Source organism: Dermacentor silvarum, chromosome 1 (assembly GCF_013339745.2).
Source record: "Dermacentor silvarum isolate Dsil-2018 chromosome 1, BIME_Dsil_1.4, whole genome shotgun sequence".
Taxonomy (NCBI): domain Eukaryota; kingdom Metazoa; phylum Arthropoda; class Arachnida; order Ixodida; family Ixodidae; genus Dermacentor; species Dermacentor silvarum.
The window spans coordinates 235,301,893-235,321,028 of NC_051154.1; the positions used below are offsets into that span (position 1 = coordinate 235,301,893).

General features: G+C 45.3%; 1 protein-coding gene across 1 annotated transcript in view; it reads left to right on the plus strand.

Moving 5' to 3' along the window:
• Nucleotides 1–19,136, plus strand: part of LOC119436944 (splicing factor 1-like) — a 66,942-nt gene that overhangs the window by 38,667 nt on the left and 9,139 nt on the right. The window contains exons 5-8 of the mRNA XM_037703989.2: nt 7,507–7,780; nt 9,742–10,098; nt 13,852–14,025; nt 16,111–16,248. Of these exons, the coding sequence (XP_037559917.1) occupies nt 7,507–7,780; nt 9,742–10,098; nt 13,852–14,025; nt 16,111–16,248 (943 nt within the window). The remainder of the gene's footprint in view (nt 1–7,506; nt 7,781–9,741; nt 10,099–13,851; nt 14,026–16,110; nt 16,249–19,136) is intronic.

The window sequence follows — 19,136 nt, forward strand, 5'->3', positions numbered from 1 at the left end:
GACTAGCTATTGATTGGCTATCAATTGCCTATCGATAGGCAATTAGTCCCCACCATTCAGGTGTATGTGCCATTGCTCTTGGATCCTTTCTGCACTGCTGCCAGGATCGGCCCACATTTTTGGATTCAGTGGACACATTAGGCCCGGCTAAAACAGCTCCGCTTTTAAAAATGAGAACTTCATCTGTTTTACTATTTTCTTTGATGAGATATAGTCATCTGATAAGATATGCAGTCAAGACAGCGGTGTGGATCTGAGAACAAACTGGGATAACCGATATTCTAGTTGACATTAAGCGGAAAAAATGGATCTGGGCAGGCCATGTAATGCGTAGGATGGATAACCGATGGACCATTAGAGCTACAGAATGGATACCAAGAGAAGGGAAGCGCAGTCCAGGACGGCAGAAAACTAGGTGGGGTGATGAAGTTAGGAAATTCGCAGGCGCAAATTGGGATCACCTAGTGCAAGACAGGGTTAATTGGAGATTGCAGGGAGAGGCCTTCGTCCTGCAGTGGACATAAATATAGGCTGATGATGATGATGACAGTCATCTTGCACGTGTCACTTCAGCTTGGCACAGAATGCATTGAACCATGCTATGCATAACAGTCGCATGTGCTCGAAGGCCTACTTAGGCCCTTCAATGAGCGGGCCCGAGTCTGGCCCGGGCCCGTGGCTTCAAGCCCAAGTCCGGCCCGGGCCTGCGGCCTCAAGTCCGAGCCCGCGGCTTTAAGCCTGGGCCCGGCCCGAGCCCGCCGACAAACACTTCGGACGGCCGGGCCCGGCCCGCGGGCCCGTGCAGTGCTCTAACCCGTGGGCTGCCAGAAGCAGCCAGGACGATTTTGGTCTGGCTGCTCTCTAGAAGTTCTCTGGCTATCAGACGACACAAAGAGGCGATGAGCGCTCGCCGCCATCTTTGTAAGGACTTGATGGACTGCAACGTGGGCGCTTGAGGCCAAGCCCAGACCACACGCACAGTACGTTTACGGACGCGCGCAAGCTCGCGGCACGGCTCGTACGGGTCGAAATGCGGCGCAGTCTCTGTGAACAGCTCCTCTCTGTTTTCGCGCGCTTGGGCTGCCTTGTGTCAACGCACCTGGATTTGCAGCTAGGGGCGCGGTACATTCAACTCTCAGTGAAGCAGATTCATATCATGCAAGAAAGTGCTTCTTTCCTTTTTGTGCTGATCTAACAGCTCTAAGCATATAACAATATAACAATTACGTTTATAGATATCGAAGCATTTTTAAACACTGTCAATAACAAAGTACAAAGTGGCGTCTGCCAAGGCGTCTATGAGTAAGCCCAGTGAGCGCGCGCGCGCGCCTTTGTGGATGCAAACTGCCATTCCTCGCGAGGCGCGGCAGGTGCGAGCTTGCGCGTGTCCCCAAGCATACGTGTGGTCTGGGCTATACCTTGCTAAGCCAACTGGCGACGGTCATCTTCGGATTGCATTACTTCTAGCATTATCTTCTAAGGTTCTAACTCACCATTCCGCCTTGTGAGGCGGTTCGATACGAGCGGTAGCAAACAATTTGAAGCGTTTTGTGCGAGTGTCCCGTGAAAGGTTATTCCCGGTCGTGAACAGCGTGCCGCACTCGCATGCCATATCTGTATCGTGTCTCACACTAGTTGTAGAAGCTCATTCCCACACATTGCGGTGCCTTTTCAGTTCATTTTATCTGGTGGCATCCCTTTTCACATCTCTCAGTGTATATGCGGTGATATCTCCCTTTTCTGTAGTAGCGAAGGCGTCGCAGCTAGCCCTTCTTTGCTCCGTCTCTCCGTCGTATATTTGGGTGGCAGCTCAAAGCCAATGTGTTCTCACTAGGCCGTTGATGTCAAAAGAATACACTGGTTGAGTAATGACCACACGTACATTAGCTTATTGCCCTCATGATCTACCAATATACTGTTCTTCGTGTGACACTTTTCGCTGATCATAGGCGAAGTGTGCATTTTCATGCGCCAGCCGCAGCCCCAGCTCATTCAGCACAGGGGCAGAAGAGAAGCACCATCAGCCGAAACAAACTTTCTGAAATCAATGCCCAAGGAGGTCGGCACAAAATTTTATGCGTATAAGACGTACCCAATATCCTAGCAGCTTTTTCGTGTCTTGTCCAACTCATCAATGTCGCCAGCTTCATGATCGCTATGAGCAGGCATCCTCGAGCAGTCACTTTCGGGGATACAATTACTTACACGCGATTTTGCGTCTTGGTATCGGACGCGTTGGAGGCCGTTTGTTGCGCTGTGCAAAGTGAGGAGCACCAGTGTGCGCGTCGTGTGTGTAGTCGCGCGAAATCTCGTGAAAGCTGGCGATGCATAAATGGACCGATTATGACGAGCGCGCGCCTGCCGCTGCCATGCTGCTATCATGCTTACTTTTATCCCGTGGCCTGCTGTGACCTGTCCTAGTGTTTGATTTTGCAAATTTCGAACAGCTACTTTCGAACAGTCTTGGGATTCCAGCCCACTTGACTTCCTATCAGGACCAGAACTAGCTGGCTACCAGAACTCCGAAAATCGAAAAATAATGCTCTCGGGTACGACAGGCGCGCGGGGGCGCTGGGTCATGTGGCGGCGTCCGTTTTACTTTGGCGGCGGCCGCGCGGGCGCCGTATCTTAAAAGTGATCTGTGACAAGGAAAAAGTGCGCGCCCGCGCGAGCCTCATCTTCAAAGTGATCTGCGGTGCAACTAGTGCCGGTAGCTTCGTATGTGCTGTGCTTTCGACGTTTAGTTTGTGTTGAAGACAGACTAGCGTTTTTTGGAGACTCACTCCAGCGTTTTGACCGCAAGTTTCTGCGGTCATCAAGCGAGATGTGTTCATGTTTACCTGCGCCCGCATTTTACCGTGCTTGTTAATTTAGTAAGTGAATGTTTACAAGTTTATAATGCCGATAAAGCAACTATCCTTAGTTCGTATAATTGTCTACAGATTTGTTATCGCAATCAATGCTTTGCCTTTCAGGCGCAACTGCGACCTTTTTTCTTTTTTAAAAACGTTTTGGTTGCTATTTTGCACATGATGCGTCCACAGAGCAGGCGTGTATCGGAGACGTGTCGCATCTTTGTGTGTTTGTGTGGCTTCGCATTTGTGTGAACGGCGCCACCTCCTGTGCCTTCGAGAGAGCAAAATGATGCGAAGTAACGGGGTTGTTTCTTCATCTACATGGTAATCTCCACCAACGGAGAATGCCAACGTGGTTATACTCTTGTCGACTGATACGGAGACGTCAGTCTTGCGCGAATCCAAGCAAATCTGATTGCCTCCAAGAGCAGTATGAGGTAGGGTATGATTAGATCTTTTTACAGCGAAGCTGTTAAGGGCTAGTTCCCCCAGGATTGTGTCCGCGTGGAGAAAAAACAACTATCATCATTAGCATTGTTCGGCTCCATGTGCGTGGCGGTTTCCCACCAGTTATGCCTTGGCACAGGTGTCAAAATGGATGATGGATGGCCCATTGTTATACCCCTCACCACCGCCGATGCCCGCGAATACACGCAGAATTGCGTGACTGGCCGCTCGAGGCACTTTGCGTGTATTCGCGGGCTTCTTTCACGCTCGAAAAAAACTCTTATGTAGCACGTATTGAGCAACAGAAAGGCTGTATCGGGAGTTCTTCATGTTGCTCTACAACTTTCTCATTGACACTTTGATAATTAGGGCAGTACTTCTCGAGTTAGATAATTAATTACAATTACCTAATTAAATCACAGTTACGAAAAAATTACTGGCGGCTACTCCGCTGTACTGGAAACAATACGCTCTAGGATTGCTTCGCGTAATGCCGTTCCTCTTTAAATCGTGCTGCGTGATAGCTGGGACACCCTGTATAAATTCACTATAGCAGTATCCTCTATAGCAGACCCACTATAGTCATAGCTTTGCTGGCTTCCATCGTCACAGTAGTGGAAGGGCTCTTTTTTTTTTTTTTTATGCCACTCTAAGCCTAATAAATTTTATTTTTTGGGGTGAACGAGTTTTTCAGACTATTTCTCGGTCTCCGCGAGGTCCGGAAAATTGGTCAGCGAATGTACAGGGTTATAGTTCAGGGAACTAAGGGGGAAAAAAGTTTAAATGTTCAAATTTTTTGCATAGTTTCAGTAATTGTACGCGCTGTTTCGCTAGATATCGGCACTTTGTGATCTACAAGAGCTAAACAAGCTACAGCACGATGCTATTTGTGAAAATTTAGTACATAAATAAGTGCCCACAACGATGACTATTTTGCCATTGTGCATCACATAACTCCTATAACAGTTACAAAAAAAAAAAAAAAAACTGATGATACATTTTAAATCTGCATAGAAAACTCTATAATTGGCTGAATTTTGAAAGCTCTAGTACATGTAATAAAAAAAGTTATTTCGAGGAGCGCCTCCTGTAAGTATAGGGACACCATGAGAATACATTTTTTTCATGAGCTCCAGTAAATATTTCAGTTTATATAACTGGATCTCTGCTTTCCAATAGTGGCTTTTACTAAAAAGTAGCATTTATGCTCAGCCTCTTGTTATTCCCACTCCTCACATTCTTGGTTCTGAGTAACTCCCAAGAATTATGGTGTTCTTTATACTTATTACCTAGTTGTTGAAGATATGACTGCATCGCTGTGTATGTGTCATATCACTATAGACCGGATTACAGGCAAATGCCTATTCCTGTGGGTCACGGCCCCACCCTTTTGGTGTACGAGCGGCAACACAGGGGAAAGGTTGCAATTCCAAAAAACCACCCATTCATGTGGGTGTATTAGTTTCCTCGAACACCCTTTCTTATGGGTGTAAGGGGGTGAGTTATAAACACAAGAAAACACCAAAAACACAAGTTTAGTGCATTCCATATCAGGCAGCAGCTTTAGAAACGTTTGTGCAGAGGTGCAATCTGTCTTAGACAAGATAGAAACATGGATTTGTTTTTTGCTTGAAGAAATTTTGGCGGTTCTTGGAGGCAAACATTCAAGAATCCCAAAGCCTGTAAAGCCATGAAATATACAAAAATATAAAAATGCTGCATTCACTTCTGTGTTTTCTTACTGGTACATTAGTTGACTTCAATCCTTTAGGCACGGATTTACCTTCTATGATTAACCATTTAGCTGCTCTTTGGCATATATTGGGTTTTTCATACTTGCTCCAGTTGATGCGCCTTTGTAAGCAGGAAAATATGCTAAATATACCATACGTACTCATACCGTCTGAATTAATGTATTAGGCATGTTGGCTGCAGTGTGCAGGTAGACAAAAAAGTAGCCTCTGGGGTGCCCAGCAAAGCCCTATAAAGTGATGGCTTGTACAATATGGTTGCTGCCTTTCAGACATCACACGTGAATGCAAAGTCAGCTTCTTACCATGAAATTGAGGTTACACACAGTCAACACACAAAACAGCTTGTGCTTTGCAAAGAGATTACAGTGCCTATTTTGACCCCTGTCGTGCCTAAGATGAGGCTTTATGGTCCGGTTTAGGTGCCTAGAACCCACATTTTAGTGCCTTTGCACAATCGAGCTTGGGCAAAAAAAAATTGGTTGTCGACTGTGTGCCCTTAGACACCAAGTGTGGACAGAGAGCAGCCAGTAGCTTTTTCTTTTTTAAATCAAAAGTAACAGCTTTTTCCCTGCAAGCCATGTGGAGAACTGGCAAACATGCAATGGCCAGGGAAGTAATTTCACGTTTATTCTGTGGTGGGTTGCTGGCTGTAGCAAATTAATGTCGGGGCCTTACGTGAATGACGTTGATGGGTGTTGTTCATTCTAGTCACTAGTATTTTTTGTTCGTTGTGCAAAAATAATTTAAGTTTACTTAGTTAACATTTATTAACTTGCGTAATCGATAACAGCATTTAAAGCGACCTAGGTTTTGTGCAAACCTTTTTTTCTAGCTAAAAGGAAGCCTCGTGAAATTGAAAAATGGAAGCTGTTACAGCATGTGTGCGCGCCATAGATTGCAGTGGTTTCAGTGTAAACTGAAACAGCTAGTTTCGGGCCTAGTTTATTGCACTGGAAACGAGTGGCCGCGCCCTATTCCCAACGCGTTAGAAGCTCTCCGCACTTATCTTTGATCCTTATCAAATGTGAAGTCCTGGTTCGCGCTTGCATTAGATGCACAACATACTAAATGACAAGGTTTACTTATCGAGACTGCTGATATCACTGGCACTGGAGTGCATTGTCACTTGTTATTTTAAAATTTTCGTCACAGGCTTCTTCTTCTCTATCTTCTTTATTTAAAAAATTTATTCATTCATTTTTTAAGACCTAGGTTGCTTTAAATACTGTTATCGGTCGCTTCTTGACATCCTCTACAACCTTTGCATCAAGACCTCATTGATTAGGCTAAACAATCAACATTGCCCATCAACATACAGTGGGCGCTGTTTGCGTAAAGCCATCCATTAGTATATTTTGTCTCTTGGCTGCATTTATAGTTGGCACAGCCAGTATGTAACTTGACACTGTTCTGCAAAGTCAAATAAAGAAAAAGTAAGCAGAGCTTGAAAAGGGTCTAGTTGGTGTAGATTCATCATCGTTCTGTTGTGCTGCAGCAGGCACAGTGACACATGAAGTTAATAGAAAACAAGGAACACACGACAGGTGGTGAAGCACAAACTGTCAACTGAGATTTATTTGAAAAATCATTTTTTGAATAAGCCTCTGTTGACAGTTTGTGCTTTGCTTGTCGTGTTCTTTGTTTTCTACTAACTTTGTGTGTCATTGATTGTGCCTGCCACAGCGCAACAGAACGATGAATCAAATAAAGAACATTGTTTTTAATCTGCCTGTATTTCACTCATGTTGAGTTTTAGCAAGCTGCACCAAACCTGACAATTGCTGCTCCAAACCTGCTCCGATGTGGCAAATTTACTGCTTCAAAACACCTTTGGCCGCTTCCACTCCTGCACTTTGGTCCTAGTAAAATGCAAGCAGGCAGGGTTTTTGGGTATGCCAGCTGCTTGCGTCCCAACTCTCTAATGAGGCTTTTACTATGCTCATCAATTTTACTGTCGCTAACCCGATTCTTTGGGCATTGAGGGGACCGCAAAGATGTCTGAAGAATTGGCCTGTCCGAATAAATGAATTTCAAGAGGAACCTCAGTCTTGTTCTTTTTTACAATGCCAGTGCTACCAAAAATAATTTATGGACTTTTGCTTAGTGTTGTGCTTTGTAAAATAATATCTATTTTAAGTTAATTGAGTGATGGTCAAGGCTGCAAGTCCATTTTGCATTTGCCTCTCACACAGCCCGGTGTGCTTTGCGTGTTGCCATGATTCTGTGAAGTGCAGATGAGATGATGCATGTGACCTTGACTGCGATGCTGGCAAGCACTTCCTTAAATTTTTCTTCATTCTGAGTAACAGGACAGATTCCATAAAACTGGCAAAAGAATAAGAGCATCTGAATTAAGATAGTCCTCTTTTGTAGGCACGATTTTACATCATGTGTCATTTGATGCACAGTAACCTTCAAGCATGCTGAAGCAAATATTGCCTTGTTTTCAGGCCTCCTCTGGTCCGTGTGTCTGAGAAGGTGATGATTCCACAGGAAGAGCACCCAGACATCAATTTTGTAGGCTTATTGATTGGCCCAAGAGGCAACACACTGAAGTCCCTTGAAAAAGAGACTGGTGCCAAGATCATCATTCGAGGCAAAGGCTCGGTGAAGGAGGGCAAGGTTGGGCGCAAGGATGGCCAGCCGTTGCCTGGTGAAGATGAACCGCTGCACGCCTTTGTCACAGCTTCTAGCCAAGAAAATGTTCGGAAAGCTGTGGACAGGGTGAGAAAGCTTCGCCAGTTGTTTTTATGTTCCTCCGCTCCCTTTTACCCTCTTCAAAAAGGGTTCATAGAAGGCTTGAGCTTTGTCAACTAGTAACTGTTTGATGGACACAACAAGAGAACTGATCACATTATCTAAAGCAGGTATTGTTCACAGAAAGTGAAATCTGAAAGCTGAGAAGCATTTAGTATAGGAGAAAAGCTGGGACACACTTAACCGAAGCCATAATCAAGCAGGGCATGCATATTCTTGTTGCCCAATTCTGCGTTGTCACGGCTGTCTGAAAAAATGGTAAGAATCAGCCTTTGGTACACTAGTACACTATACAAATAGGATGTGCATCCTTTTCATGCTTTTATTAAACTTATTAAGCCCCCTTTGTACCTACATGGTCTCTCAGTGCTTCATAGTATCACAAAAGTTCAAGGAAAGCAGATGTCTTTTGGAAAACCTCAAACTAACTAATAGTGCTGTGGTGGGTTGGTGATTCTAATAAATGGATAAATATTATTAGTACGAGTGAGTATGGCATATTGAGCTGCCTCGATTTCACCAAAATTATAAAAACATGCAGCTGCAGCAAATACGTCTTCAAGTATTCTAAATGAACGTATACCCCCTTCAGGTGCTGTGCGCACAATTGTGATTTTTATGATAGTGCATGCAAAGCAAAAGCAGTAATGAAAAAAAAAACTATATATATGTGTGTGTGTGTCTATATATTATAAAACATGTTATAAATCATGAAACACTTCTGATTGGGCCTGTGCTGCAAGTTTGAGTAATATGTTTAAAGTGTTTTAGTAAAACGAGTTGGGGAATGTTGATGGCTCTCATTTATTTTCAGTGTCAGCATTTTATCGTGCAGCTGGTTCATTTCTTTCATTCTTTTTAACTGTCTTTTACATTGGAAGTATTTTACAAGGCATTGGTTATGTTTCCACATCTGATGTTCCTGTGCAGAGTTCTCACATAGAGTCCACATCCTGTGGTAAAGCTCACTGAAAATTAAAAATTCCTAGCGCTCGGGAGCTGTATGCATTTTGTAATTCTAAAAATGCAGGGAATGTGGGAAACTAAATTGTCAATAGACAGAATTATCTGGTGCCTGAAGAGGATATGGCAGGAAATGGGCTTGCACTTTTCTTGCGTCTCAAGTGCAAGAAAGAAATTTATCTCTAGAGAGATTTCAGTTATCATTGTAGTGGCTTGAATAAAGATGAAAAAAAAAGTATTAGTCGATAAAATTTGCAGCTCCACGTCACGTTTCGTCATTCTGACGAAAATTTCCGTTTCCCGGCACAAATTTCAAAACACGTGACCCCTGGACAGCCAATAAGACAGCCAAGATGGTGGATAATGGCGGCTGTGCAGCCGCCATGCGTGTCGAGAATAGAGCCTCATGAGAGAAATGTCTCTAACGACGTGTGAAAATGAGTGATTTCAGTGCTTCTCGTAAACCAAGTTCGTTAAGTTGCAGTGATGCTGTTTGGAATTGTCATTACTCAGGCAGCTGTGTAGTGCCATAAAAGCAATTAGTTTTTTGGTGATAGGAGAAGGCCTATGACAGTAGTGAAATTGCTGCTATATTTACACCAAACTGCTACAAAGAGCACATGTTGCTACTTGCTGGCACTACAAAAGCCTCATTTATCAACTATTTCACTGAGATTCACAAGGCAAGAAGATCCTAGATGTCAACATACTTATTCTTGCAACAAGGTATTGGAAATGGTTTCAGGACTTCTGAAACAGCTTCTTATTGGGCAGCTGTAGTGGGCACAAAAGCTCGAAGCTGAATCCAAGTAGTGTCGACACATGCTTTGCATTTTTGTTGTCATTTGACATGTTTCTAACAACAGTGAATTGGGTTTTAATACGTAAAAGTTCTAGAACAATTGCGTTAATGGTATACATTGAGCTTATGGCATGAACTTAGTGTCGTACAATCTTGTTTGCAGATTAAAGAGATAATCCGGCAGGGTGTTGAAGTGCCAGAGGGTCAGAACGATCTTCGACGGATGCAGCTGCGAGAGCTAGCTTTACTGAATGGTACTCTGCGTGAGAATGATCTTTTGGGTGGACCTCGATGCTCCAACTGTGGGGCACCTGGACACAAGGCGTGGCAGTGCCCTGACCGACCCAACATCACCAACAACGTCATCTGTGCCTGCTGCGGTGGCACTGGACACATTGCACGAGATTGCAGGGAAAGAGGCAAAGGCGGTGGCGGTGGCGGTGGTTATGGAGGTCGAGGTGGCTTTAGTGGTAGTAGTGATGGAGGACCAGGAGGGGCCCAGTCCAAGATAGACGAAGAGGTATGGAGCTCTTTTTTTGCATTCTTTGTCAACTTTGAGTGGTCGGCCCTTTGTAATGTTTTTAGTACAGCCAACTGATCAAAGGGACATGAGGGTGAATATTAGATAACCTAAGTCAGGCATAAGTGGTACATAGTACATTGTGTTACAGTGTTTCCCAAGGTATTGCCTTACTGAGCGAAATAACTTTTGTAAGTGAGGAACATAAGCATAGCACAATGCAGAAAGGATTTGTTGGTAGCCAGAAATAAAATGTCTGCTTTTATAAACATGGCTAACAGATACAGCTTAGACAACATAGAATGTAACCGTTTATAGTGCAGAACCATCTATAATGCGGCCTTTTCTGATCCCTGCTTTTCTTCCCAGAGAGCTCCATGTTTACACATACCGCTTATAGTGCAGCCGCGCGAGACGAAATACCAGTTATAATGCGGCATTTCACGGGAAAATGCCGCAGACAGGTGTGGTAGCGAGCACGCTTCTCAACGAGGTACACCAGCCAATGGAAGGAGAGAGCAACAAGGGCGATGTGGAGGAGGATGAGATGCGGAGCGAATGGATGAGTAACGAAAAAGAAGAAAAAAATGGTGGTAGCTGTGCAGTGTGGGCGTCTTGTTGGTTGCCTAGGCAACTGAGAAGCCTTTGCTTGGCTGCTTATCAGTGGCGCGTGCTTCGCACTGAAGGAATGCAGCTTCAGGTTGCACTCGTTGCGACGCGCGTCATCATGAAGTGCAGATTTTGCACGTGCGACCTTGACTGCTGTCAGTTTAATGGGGGGGGGGGGGGGGGGGGGCAGTTGGTGTGTCAACTATAGTTGTTTCAAAATGTGCTATGCAATAAATGATCGAGAATTTGTTGGTAAATGGACTAAAAGACATTTCAATTGTGGCCCACAAGCCAGTAATCTTGGCAACTACATCGCAGTGGACAATGACATTGCCAACTGGTCCACAGAATTTGTTCAATTGTGCAAAACGCACTTATTTATATGAAGACACTGTTGCATTCACCACTGTGAATGAGATTATGATTGAGAACCTTGCCATTCTTGAGTAATTTCATTGAACTTCTCTCCACAGCTTGTGAGCGCTGCATTAGTTGCTTAAGTTTACAAAAACTGATGTGTCATCATGCAGATTTTGTGCAAGACGAAAATGAGGGTAAGGCTTCGTCACAGAATAAACAAGCGATAATCCAGCAAACATTTTTGAATTGTTCTCTTGATTAATTTAGTTTTTTGGCGTTTTGGTAACTGCACTTGTATTTCTTGTTTGATGAAATTTAAATCAACACTGTTTTACTGTACAGTGGAACCTCAGTTATACGTCCCCCGGTTATGCGACGACCCGCACTTCACGACGAATTGGTTTGGTCCCGGCAAACCCCCCATAGATGTAATGTATTAAAAACCTCGATTATACGATGCAATTTTTACGCCGACCCCACCTCGTACGACGCCTCTCTGGTACCGTCCGAGAGAGAGAGAGAGAGAAAAAAAAAGAAAAATAACCAAAGAAAAAGCCCTAAGCGGACGCAGGCTGGCACGTGCGCACACTGCAGTCAACTGATAACGGGCGTGCAATTCCGTATTTGCCCGCATGTAATGGGACCGCGATTGTAACGCGAGAGGCGACTTTCCAGTCGCGCAAAAAAAAAAAAAAAAAAAAAAAAAAAAATAAAAATAAATAAAAAATACGCCCATATAGCATGAGATGAACGGAAAAAGAAATGGCACCTTTATTCAAGAAATCGCAAAATCGCAATCCGGAAACTAGTCCTCTCTACTCAACATCGTCTTTTGAAGAGGAGACTGAGCTTTCCTTGGGCGGTATTCTCAGGTGATCACTTTCGTATAGTTTCATGCCGCACTGAAAGCGACCCGACAAGTGTTTCTGGCGCTGGTCCTAGACTCGCTATTAGCGTAAAGAAAGCTGTCGGCCGTATACTTCGAGGGGTTCGGTGCCGCGATATGCTGTGTCTCGCGAAAGCGAAACTATCTCCAAAAGTGATCGCCCGAGAATCAAGTCATCTTCCGTGCCGTTGAGCTTGTTTGAGATTAAGTACTTCTTAAAAGACCGCACAACCATTTCATTCTGGGTCAGTACCACTTCCACAGAGAGCCTTTCCGGCCGGCCCGGCATTAAAAGAGGGCCTGCCGCTGGTACCGCCATCCGCAAATCGTCGACTCGTTGACGTCGAAACACCGAGCCGCGGCAGACTTTCCCAGCTCCTCGGCCATCAAAATTGCTCCATCTCTCGACGCGGCCGTCATACCGAATGCACTCGCGTCGCCATAACGTTGCGAATGAACGGAGCAGTCGAACCGCGAGGCCGTAGGGTATTGCAGCATCGTAACCAGACACAAGCGCAGCGAAAACAGCGTGGACAGCGTCGATTCCACCAAAAAATAAGTTCCGGCTTCGGTCGACTAGTTTTTGGATTAGATCGAGACGTAAATTTACAGGTTGCCAACGTAACGCTAAAAATCGCGGGATTTAGAATATTTGTTTTAAAATGCCGTTATTCGAATGTAACACGAATGGCGTATTTTTTTAATGCGTAATCATTTCTATGCTTACCCAACGAGAAAACTGGCCCTCTGTCCCTCGCGTAAGACGATCGCTTTCGAGATAAAGCCCGCAGCAGCGAGCGACTTTACCTTCGTTAGAGTCGGTTAGAGTGCAAAAGATCGGGGGAGTGGGTCCAACGCAGGCTCCCCGTCGAGGCTTTTTTTTTTTTTTTATTGAAGTGTTGGTGGCGCCACCGTCGCTTTCTCCCGAATGAGCGGCCCCGCGCGCCAGCCGGACGCTTGTCGCGTCGGAGACCCTACCGCAGCTGCATGGAGAAGGTGGATACTCGGTGGCGGCACCACTGATGTTATTCCCCACCGATGTATTGTAAATAAAATATAAAAAGAGCGGCAGAAAGACTGCAGACGACAGCTACTCGGCCCGTGAGCTCGCCTCAACCAATGAGCGCTGCCGAAACAGCCGGAGCCAACGTTTATTGGCCGGAGATTCAGAATAAGGCGACGGCAGCGCCGCCACAATTTCAACGTTTTTTGCTTCATCGTCGGCGCTTGCCAAGGCGTCCGCTGTCCTAGTACACTCTACATTCGTGCTGCCTGTCCCCTCTAGTCTGACGATGGAGCATCCACGGAGGAAAGCCTGGCATTCCAAAGCTAGAGAGACTAGGCCTAAACGAAGTGGCGTAAAAACAGCGCGTAATGTTATCAGCAGTCGGCACTCCCTGTTGCCTCGCAGATCGCTGTCAAGATACGGTCTTCGCGGCCGTGCCAGAGTACGTTTGATCGGTCCGTGCTGCCGCCGGAATCTTTGATCACGGTTCATAATGGTTTGGCTGATTGTGTCGCCGCAGTGCTGTCGTTTCCATGGACCCGATCAAGTGTCATAACACTGATAATGACACCGGGCTGTGTGGAGATGAGCAAGTGGCACAATGCTTGCACATACTTAGACAACTCCCGGAGGAGTTTCTGCTAGAATTTTTTGTTGAAGACTGAGCGTCGCGGCCTGTATTCTTCGTTTTTCGATTATACGACGCCCGGATTATACCACGGTTTTACGTGGTCCCCTCAAAGTCGTTTAATCGGGGTTCCACTGTATATTGGTTATAGTCCATATCAGTGTGACAGTGTTTTGGCCATGGTCTCTCTTAGTCTCTTAGTGCATGTGACCTGTGTTCAGAGTAGGCACTGGCTGATCATGCTTGTTCAATGTAATTGTGCAGTATATGTCCTTGATGGCTGAGCTCGGTGAAGGTCCCCCACCACCAAGCAAGAGTGGAGGGGATGATACCAGCAACCGTGGTGGTAGTGGACCCCAGCTAGGAGGCACACAGGGACCAATACGCGCCATCATGGCACCCCCACCACTGACTGGAGGCAATGCCCCTCTGGGAATGGTGAGTGGCGCCTTGCAGACTGTGGTTGTGTGCTCTCACCAAAGCCTTTCATGCTACTCTTTAACTAAAGAGTATCGAGTGGCATGAAAGGCTTTGGTGCAGTCTTATAAGGTGTCTTCACAAGGGAAACCATTTCCTCGTTTGTGCTTAAATAATAATAGCAATCATAATACAGTGATCAAAGCGCTGTGCCAATAGACTGTGCTCACAGCAACTTTTACTGTGGCTCTACTACTGTAATTTAAAAGTTGCTAGTAGTTGTAATATTTCCATATAAGGGTCACATTTTTTTATTGCAGATTTAGAGATTATTTAGAGTGACCTGTTTAAGAAAGAAAAGACAAGCAAATAATTTTTTTTAATGTGACGGTGCCATTTTTTAAATATGTGCAGTTTTATGTGTGGTTTATTGTTGAATAGATGAATAAAATAGCATATAGACTTTCTTACATGTATAATAAAATTCACACAACTTATTTTTGCATTTTTAGTTGGGTTGATGTAGCTAGGCCCATATTTTGAACCATTTCGCACGGAGGGTGCGATACCGGCCAGGACAGTGGTGTGGTGACACCCCAGCAGCGTCTGAACCAAGGGCATAATGCCTTAAAAAAGCTCGGCCAATGCTAAATGGATGCCTGGCATGTCACCGCCCACCAGCAAACTCAATGGTGCGCTCCTATTAGAAAAATGGGAGAGAGTCTGAAGCTTGTAGGGATTAATTGTTCGGTCGCTAGACAAGATTCCATAAGTTCTCGTGTGCCTCGCAAAAAGAAACGCATGCTCGGCAGTCTTGCCGGTATGCTAGTGCCCACCTGTAAACAATGTAATCGTTCGCTTACGGGAGAGCCATGTGGGCGAGCATCTCTCGGTGCGAGAATGCTCATAATAAAGTAGAATGCTCATAATAAAGTGCACAAGCACGGGCGTTAGCATGAGGTAGTTAACTATGGTTCGATACAAGTCAAGAGAAATGCGGCTTTTCCATGTCAAAGGACCCCCTTCCAGCCAATGGTGTCGCTGCGTGAACGTGACGTCGCGGCCGACCGCCTTACACCTACGAGTAGCGCTGTTGGAGCCAGGTCTCTCCGAGTGCAACCGCACGCATGAGTAGTTCCGAAGGACGCATTAATTTTGAGCAAAAATAAAATCTGAGTTCAAATTCTTTATTTGCTCGTTACTAAACATGAGGTGAAAGGGTTTATTTGTCAATTGGAGCAATGACTTGAATTCTAGTAAACTGCAGCGGCGGCTGTTTCTCGACGGTGCCGAGTGGTGACGCAGAAGACAAAACACCAGAGTGGTCGTTGTTACCGAGTGTGTTAAAAACGCTGCTCGCAATACACAAACGAGGCTTTTCACGGAATTCACCTTGAGATATGACCGAGGGGCAGTAAAGTCAGCTTAAGAGAGCACAATCTCACTGATGCCGCCGATGGGTAGACGCGAACAGCTGAGGCGGCCATTTTGATAAAAGTCTGTAAGCGCGGAAGAACACGCTTTCTTTTTTTTCGCGGCACGAAAGAAACGTGTCGTCGGCCGTGACGTCTTTTTTCGTTTTTTTGCGACCGCAGCGCGACAGAAACGTGACGGCCGCGACGTCGCGTTGACACCGCGACACCATTGGCTGGAAGGGGGTCCTTTGACGGGGAAAAGCCGCATTTCTCTTGCCTTGTATCGGATATAGGCCAAACAGGAATACTCCCAAACCAGCTACCTTAGACAGCTACCATAACCAAAGAAACAAACAAACAAAAAAGTCATGGAAGGTTGCAGCTTTCCGTTCTGAAAATGCACGTTTTTTAAAATGTTCAGTCAGTGTAGCATGTACAGTGGTGACCATCAAATGGTTAATAAACTGAATCAGGCTGCTTTGGTTGGGAGCACCAAGTTTGTCTCAGCATTGCACATTGTGAAGGTTAGATTCCGTTAATACATGTATTCATCCCCACATTTCTTTATTATGTTGATTATGTATACACCACCTGTACCAAAGTAATCATTTCAAAACTCAACTTTGCTTCCAATACTGTGAAAAAATGCCTGTGGAAGGCCACTCATGATGGTGGGGTGGTTTCTGTGCAGGACCGCCCACCACCACAGCAGTGGACTGCAGGACCAAAAGGAATGATGCCCCCAGGAGGCCCACGGCCTCCTTCGATGATGGGTGGGCCACCGCCGCCCCACATGGCTGGCACTGGAATGCCCTGGCAGCCATCCCAGGTGGGTACAGGAGCTAGCTTTATTGATAAGGCATCGAGTTTGATCGTGGGTGCCAAATACATAAAACAAACCTTTAATGTCATCTTGTAGTTGCTTGACATGCGACCAGACTATCAGCTGAAAGCAAAAGATGAGTACAGTGCAGTCCACTTATAATGACATCAAAAAAACGAAAAATCCTATCATTATAACCGATGATGGCTATATCTGGACTGCCGTAAAAAAAAAAAAAAAACGCAGCCGAACTTGCTTTTGTAGCTCTGAACCAAAATTTGTGACTTACGTTTGGGCTAATAAATAGACATAGAAAGTAAGCGGGGAAAATGAAAACTTTTACTATATCTCTAAAACAGTTTGTCGAGCATTAGGCACGCTGAAATGGTCAGAAATCTGCACTTGCTTTCACAGCAGTTTCAGGTTTACAATCGCGGTGTGCATCGCGTCCAGATCGAACACTGGCGGCAATCATTTAGTGTGCACGAAATCAGTGAGTGATTCGATCAACGACAGCGCACTTTGCGTGAACATTCGGGCCGGACTCTCGTCGCTGCTGCTGCTGTCATTGCACAACGTCGTCGTCTGTCGTCGTCTGTCATGATCTCCTCGTCGGAGATCTCTTTGCAGAACGAGACAGCACCATCTACACTCATTAACTCCTCCATCGAAGCAGCACCTGTCTCATCGTCAGTAGCGATATGCTCTCATAGTTCGATAATGTTAGTGGTTTCCACCGTGTTGGTTTCACTATCATGGGGGTGGAATCAATGGAAAAGGTGGGCTCAGTGCGCCAGGGCGCACTGAGCCCACCTTTTCCATTGATTGCCATGGCCACTGGTTCCAGCCTTCATGATCGCGGCACTTCTGGTTTTCAGAGCTCGTACTTTGAGTCATGCAAAATTCACAGTTTCATCTCAAGCGACTCAACTTTGCGCATTGTTGGCGCCATTTTCTAGAAATTGGCAGTGGGCTGTTCGGCTTCCGTTGCTTTGGGGCTGCTTCCGCGCTTGCTAAGAGGGAGAGATTGTTGAGGGCGGGTTCCACGACCACCATGCCGCTTTGCTTTTCACTTACTGCTTTTCTTTTTCTCTCTCCCTCTTCTCTGGACACGTGTATGGAGCATGATCTAGGGCGACAGAGACGCTGCACCATCTCATGATGCTCTCTGTGGTTTTTTGCAGTCGGCACGTGGTAATGGCGGCAGATACAAACTTGCGTAGGCAAACTTTTCGCCCCATCCAAGCATCATTCGTTTAAAGAGAACCTAGCAACGTAAATGTCAAGCTCTGTCTGCATGGAAGGTAAAATTTTTATCGTATCTGACATGCAGTCATAAGATAATGTTACGCAGATGAACCCACTTATAACATTATTCAAGTGCCATGAAAATTCCATTGTTATAACCGGGTTGCATGAAAAAAAATCAAACTAAAGGACTGTTGTGAGAAAACTATAATGGCGGGGAGGCCAGTGCCCCTCCCCACCACCTTCCTCCATCCGGCTGCTGATTGTGTTGACTCGTTTAACCCTTTCAGGGTTAATGATGTACATGTACGTCCTCCGCGAACACCTTCAAAATGGTCTATGACGTACATGTACGCCATCGCTTGTACATTTAAAAAGTGCGCTTCTTTTGATCATTTCTTTCGCTTGGCATGTGCTGCCACTCGACGGGAACACGTGGAATTTTTTACTTGCACCAATGCCTCTCATTTTTTTTTTTTTTTAATGGCAACAGCACGTCGGCTAGTGCTAGCATCCGGGCGCGCGCACGGCGGCGGCGGCAAGTTTTGTTTTTTTCCTGCGGCGGCTCCTGCTTGTTGCACGCGCTAAACTAATGGCTATCTAGTTTCAAATCTCTCAAAGGGTGACTGCTTGTTACTCGATCGTTTATCGCTCACCGCAGCGCGATTACACCTGTTCCCGGGCAGGCGCATATATACACAAACGATGCTGCCGTTTTTGCGTTTCCTTTTTTTGGAGACCACAAAAGCTCTATCGCACCTTGTTAGCGATAAGACGAAGGCTTCTCACTTGTTTCGGTTTCCGGACGTGCACACAACCATTTTTCAGTCCGCTTATCTTCTTACTCATGAATAAACATTGTGTATTTTACAACACAAACGATTTTTTCGTCACTTCACGGTCACTCTAAAAAAATTGTCATTTTTTTTCGAAATAGGTTCCTTCGAAAAATTTAAATCGGCAATAAAAAAAAATCTATCTTTGGCGGTCGCCATTTGGCAAAAAAAATTCGACCCTCAAAGGGTTAAGTGGGGGACGCGGCTTTCGCATTACGAAAAATGGCCACAAAATTGATTTCTTGAAAATCACATTTTCAGTTTCTATAACTCTTTTTCTACCTGATTCATAAATATCATCACTGAAAACTAACACTGGACTTCTCGGCGCTTCTGGCAAGTGGCTGGCGTGCACGCGCCAGCCACTTGCCGGCTTAGGGTACTCCGAGTGAACTAGATACAGTGTAGACCGCTTATAATGTAAGTCGCTGGAGTCGTGAATATCTGCACTATAAGCGGTACCACACTATAACCAAAACAATGATTTTCAAGCCCTGTACATATGCAAAACATGTAGACCAAGCAGCCATGCATATCCGAGAATCGAAGCGTGCGACTGGGAGTTTTGCATCCGTTTAAATTAACGTTGAAACGTTAATGTCCAAGTACCCACGATCTTCGCATGAAGCAGACAAAGTACCGTATTTACACGATTGTAGGTCGACCCATTTTTTCAAATTTGACAATCCAATGTTGGGGGGTCAACTTAGAATCGAAACCGAACCGTGTACTACTAGTAGCGGCAAGAGAAACGAGAAATCAGGGGCGCTACGGCGTGGTTACAACTTTGCACCTATGTTTCCATGGTTA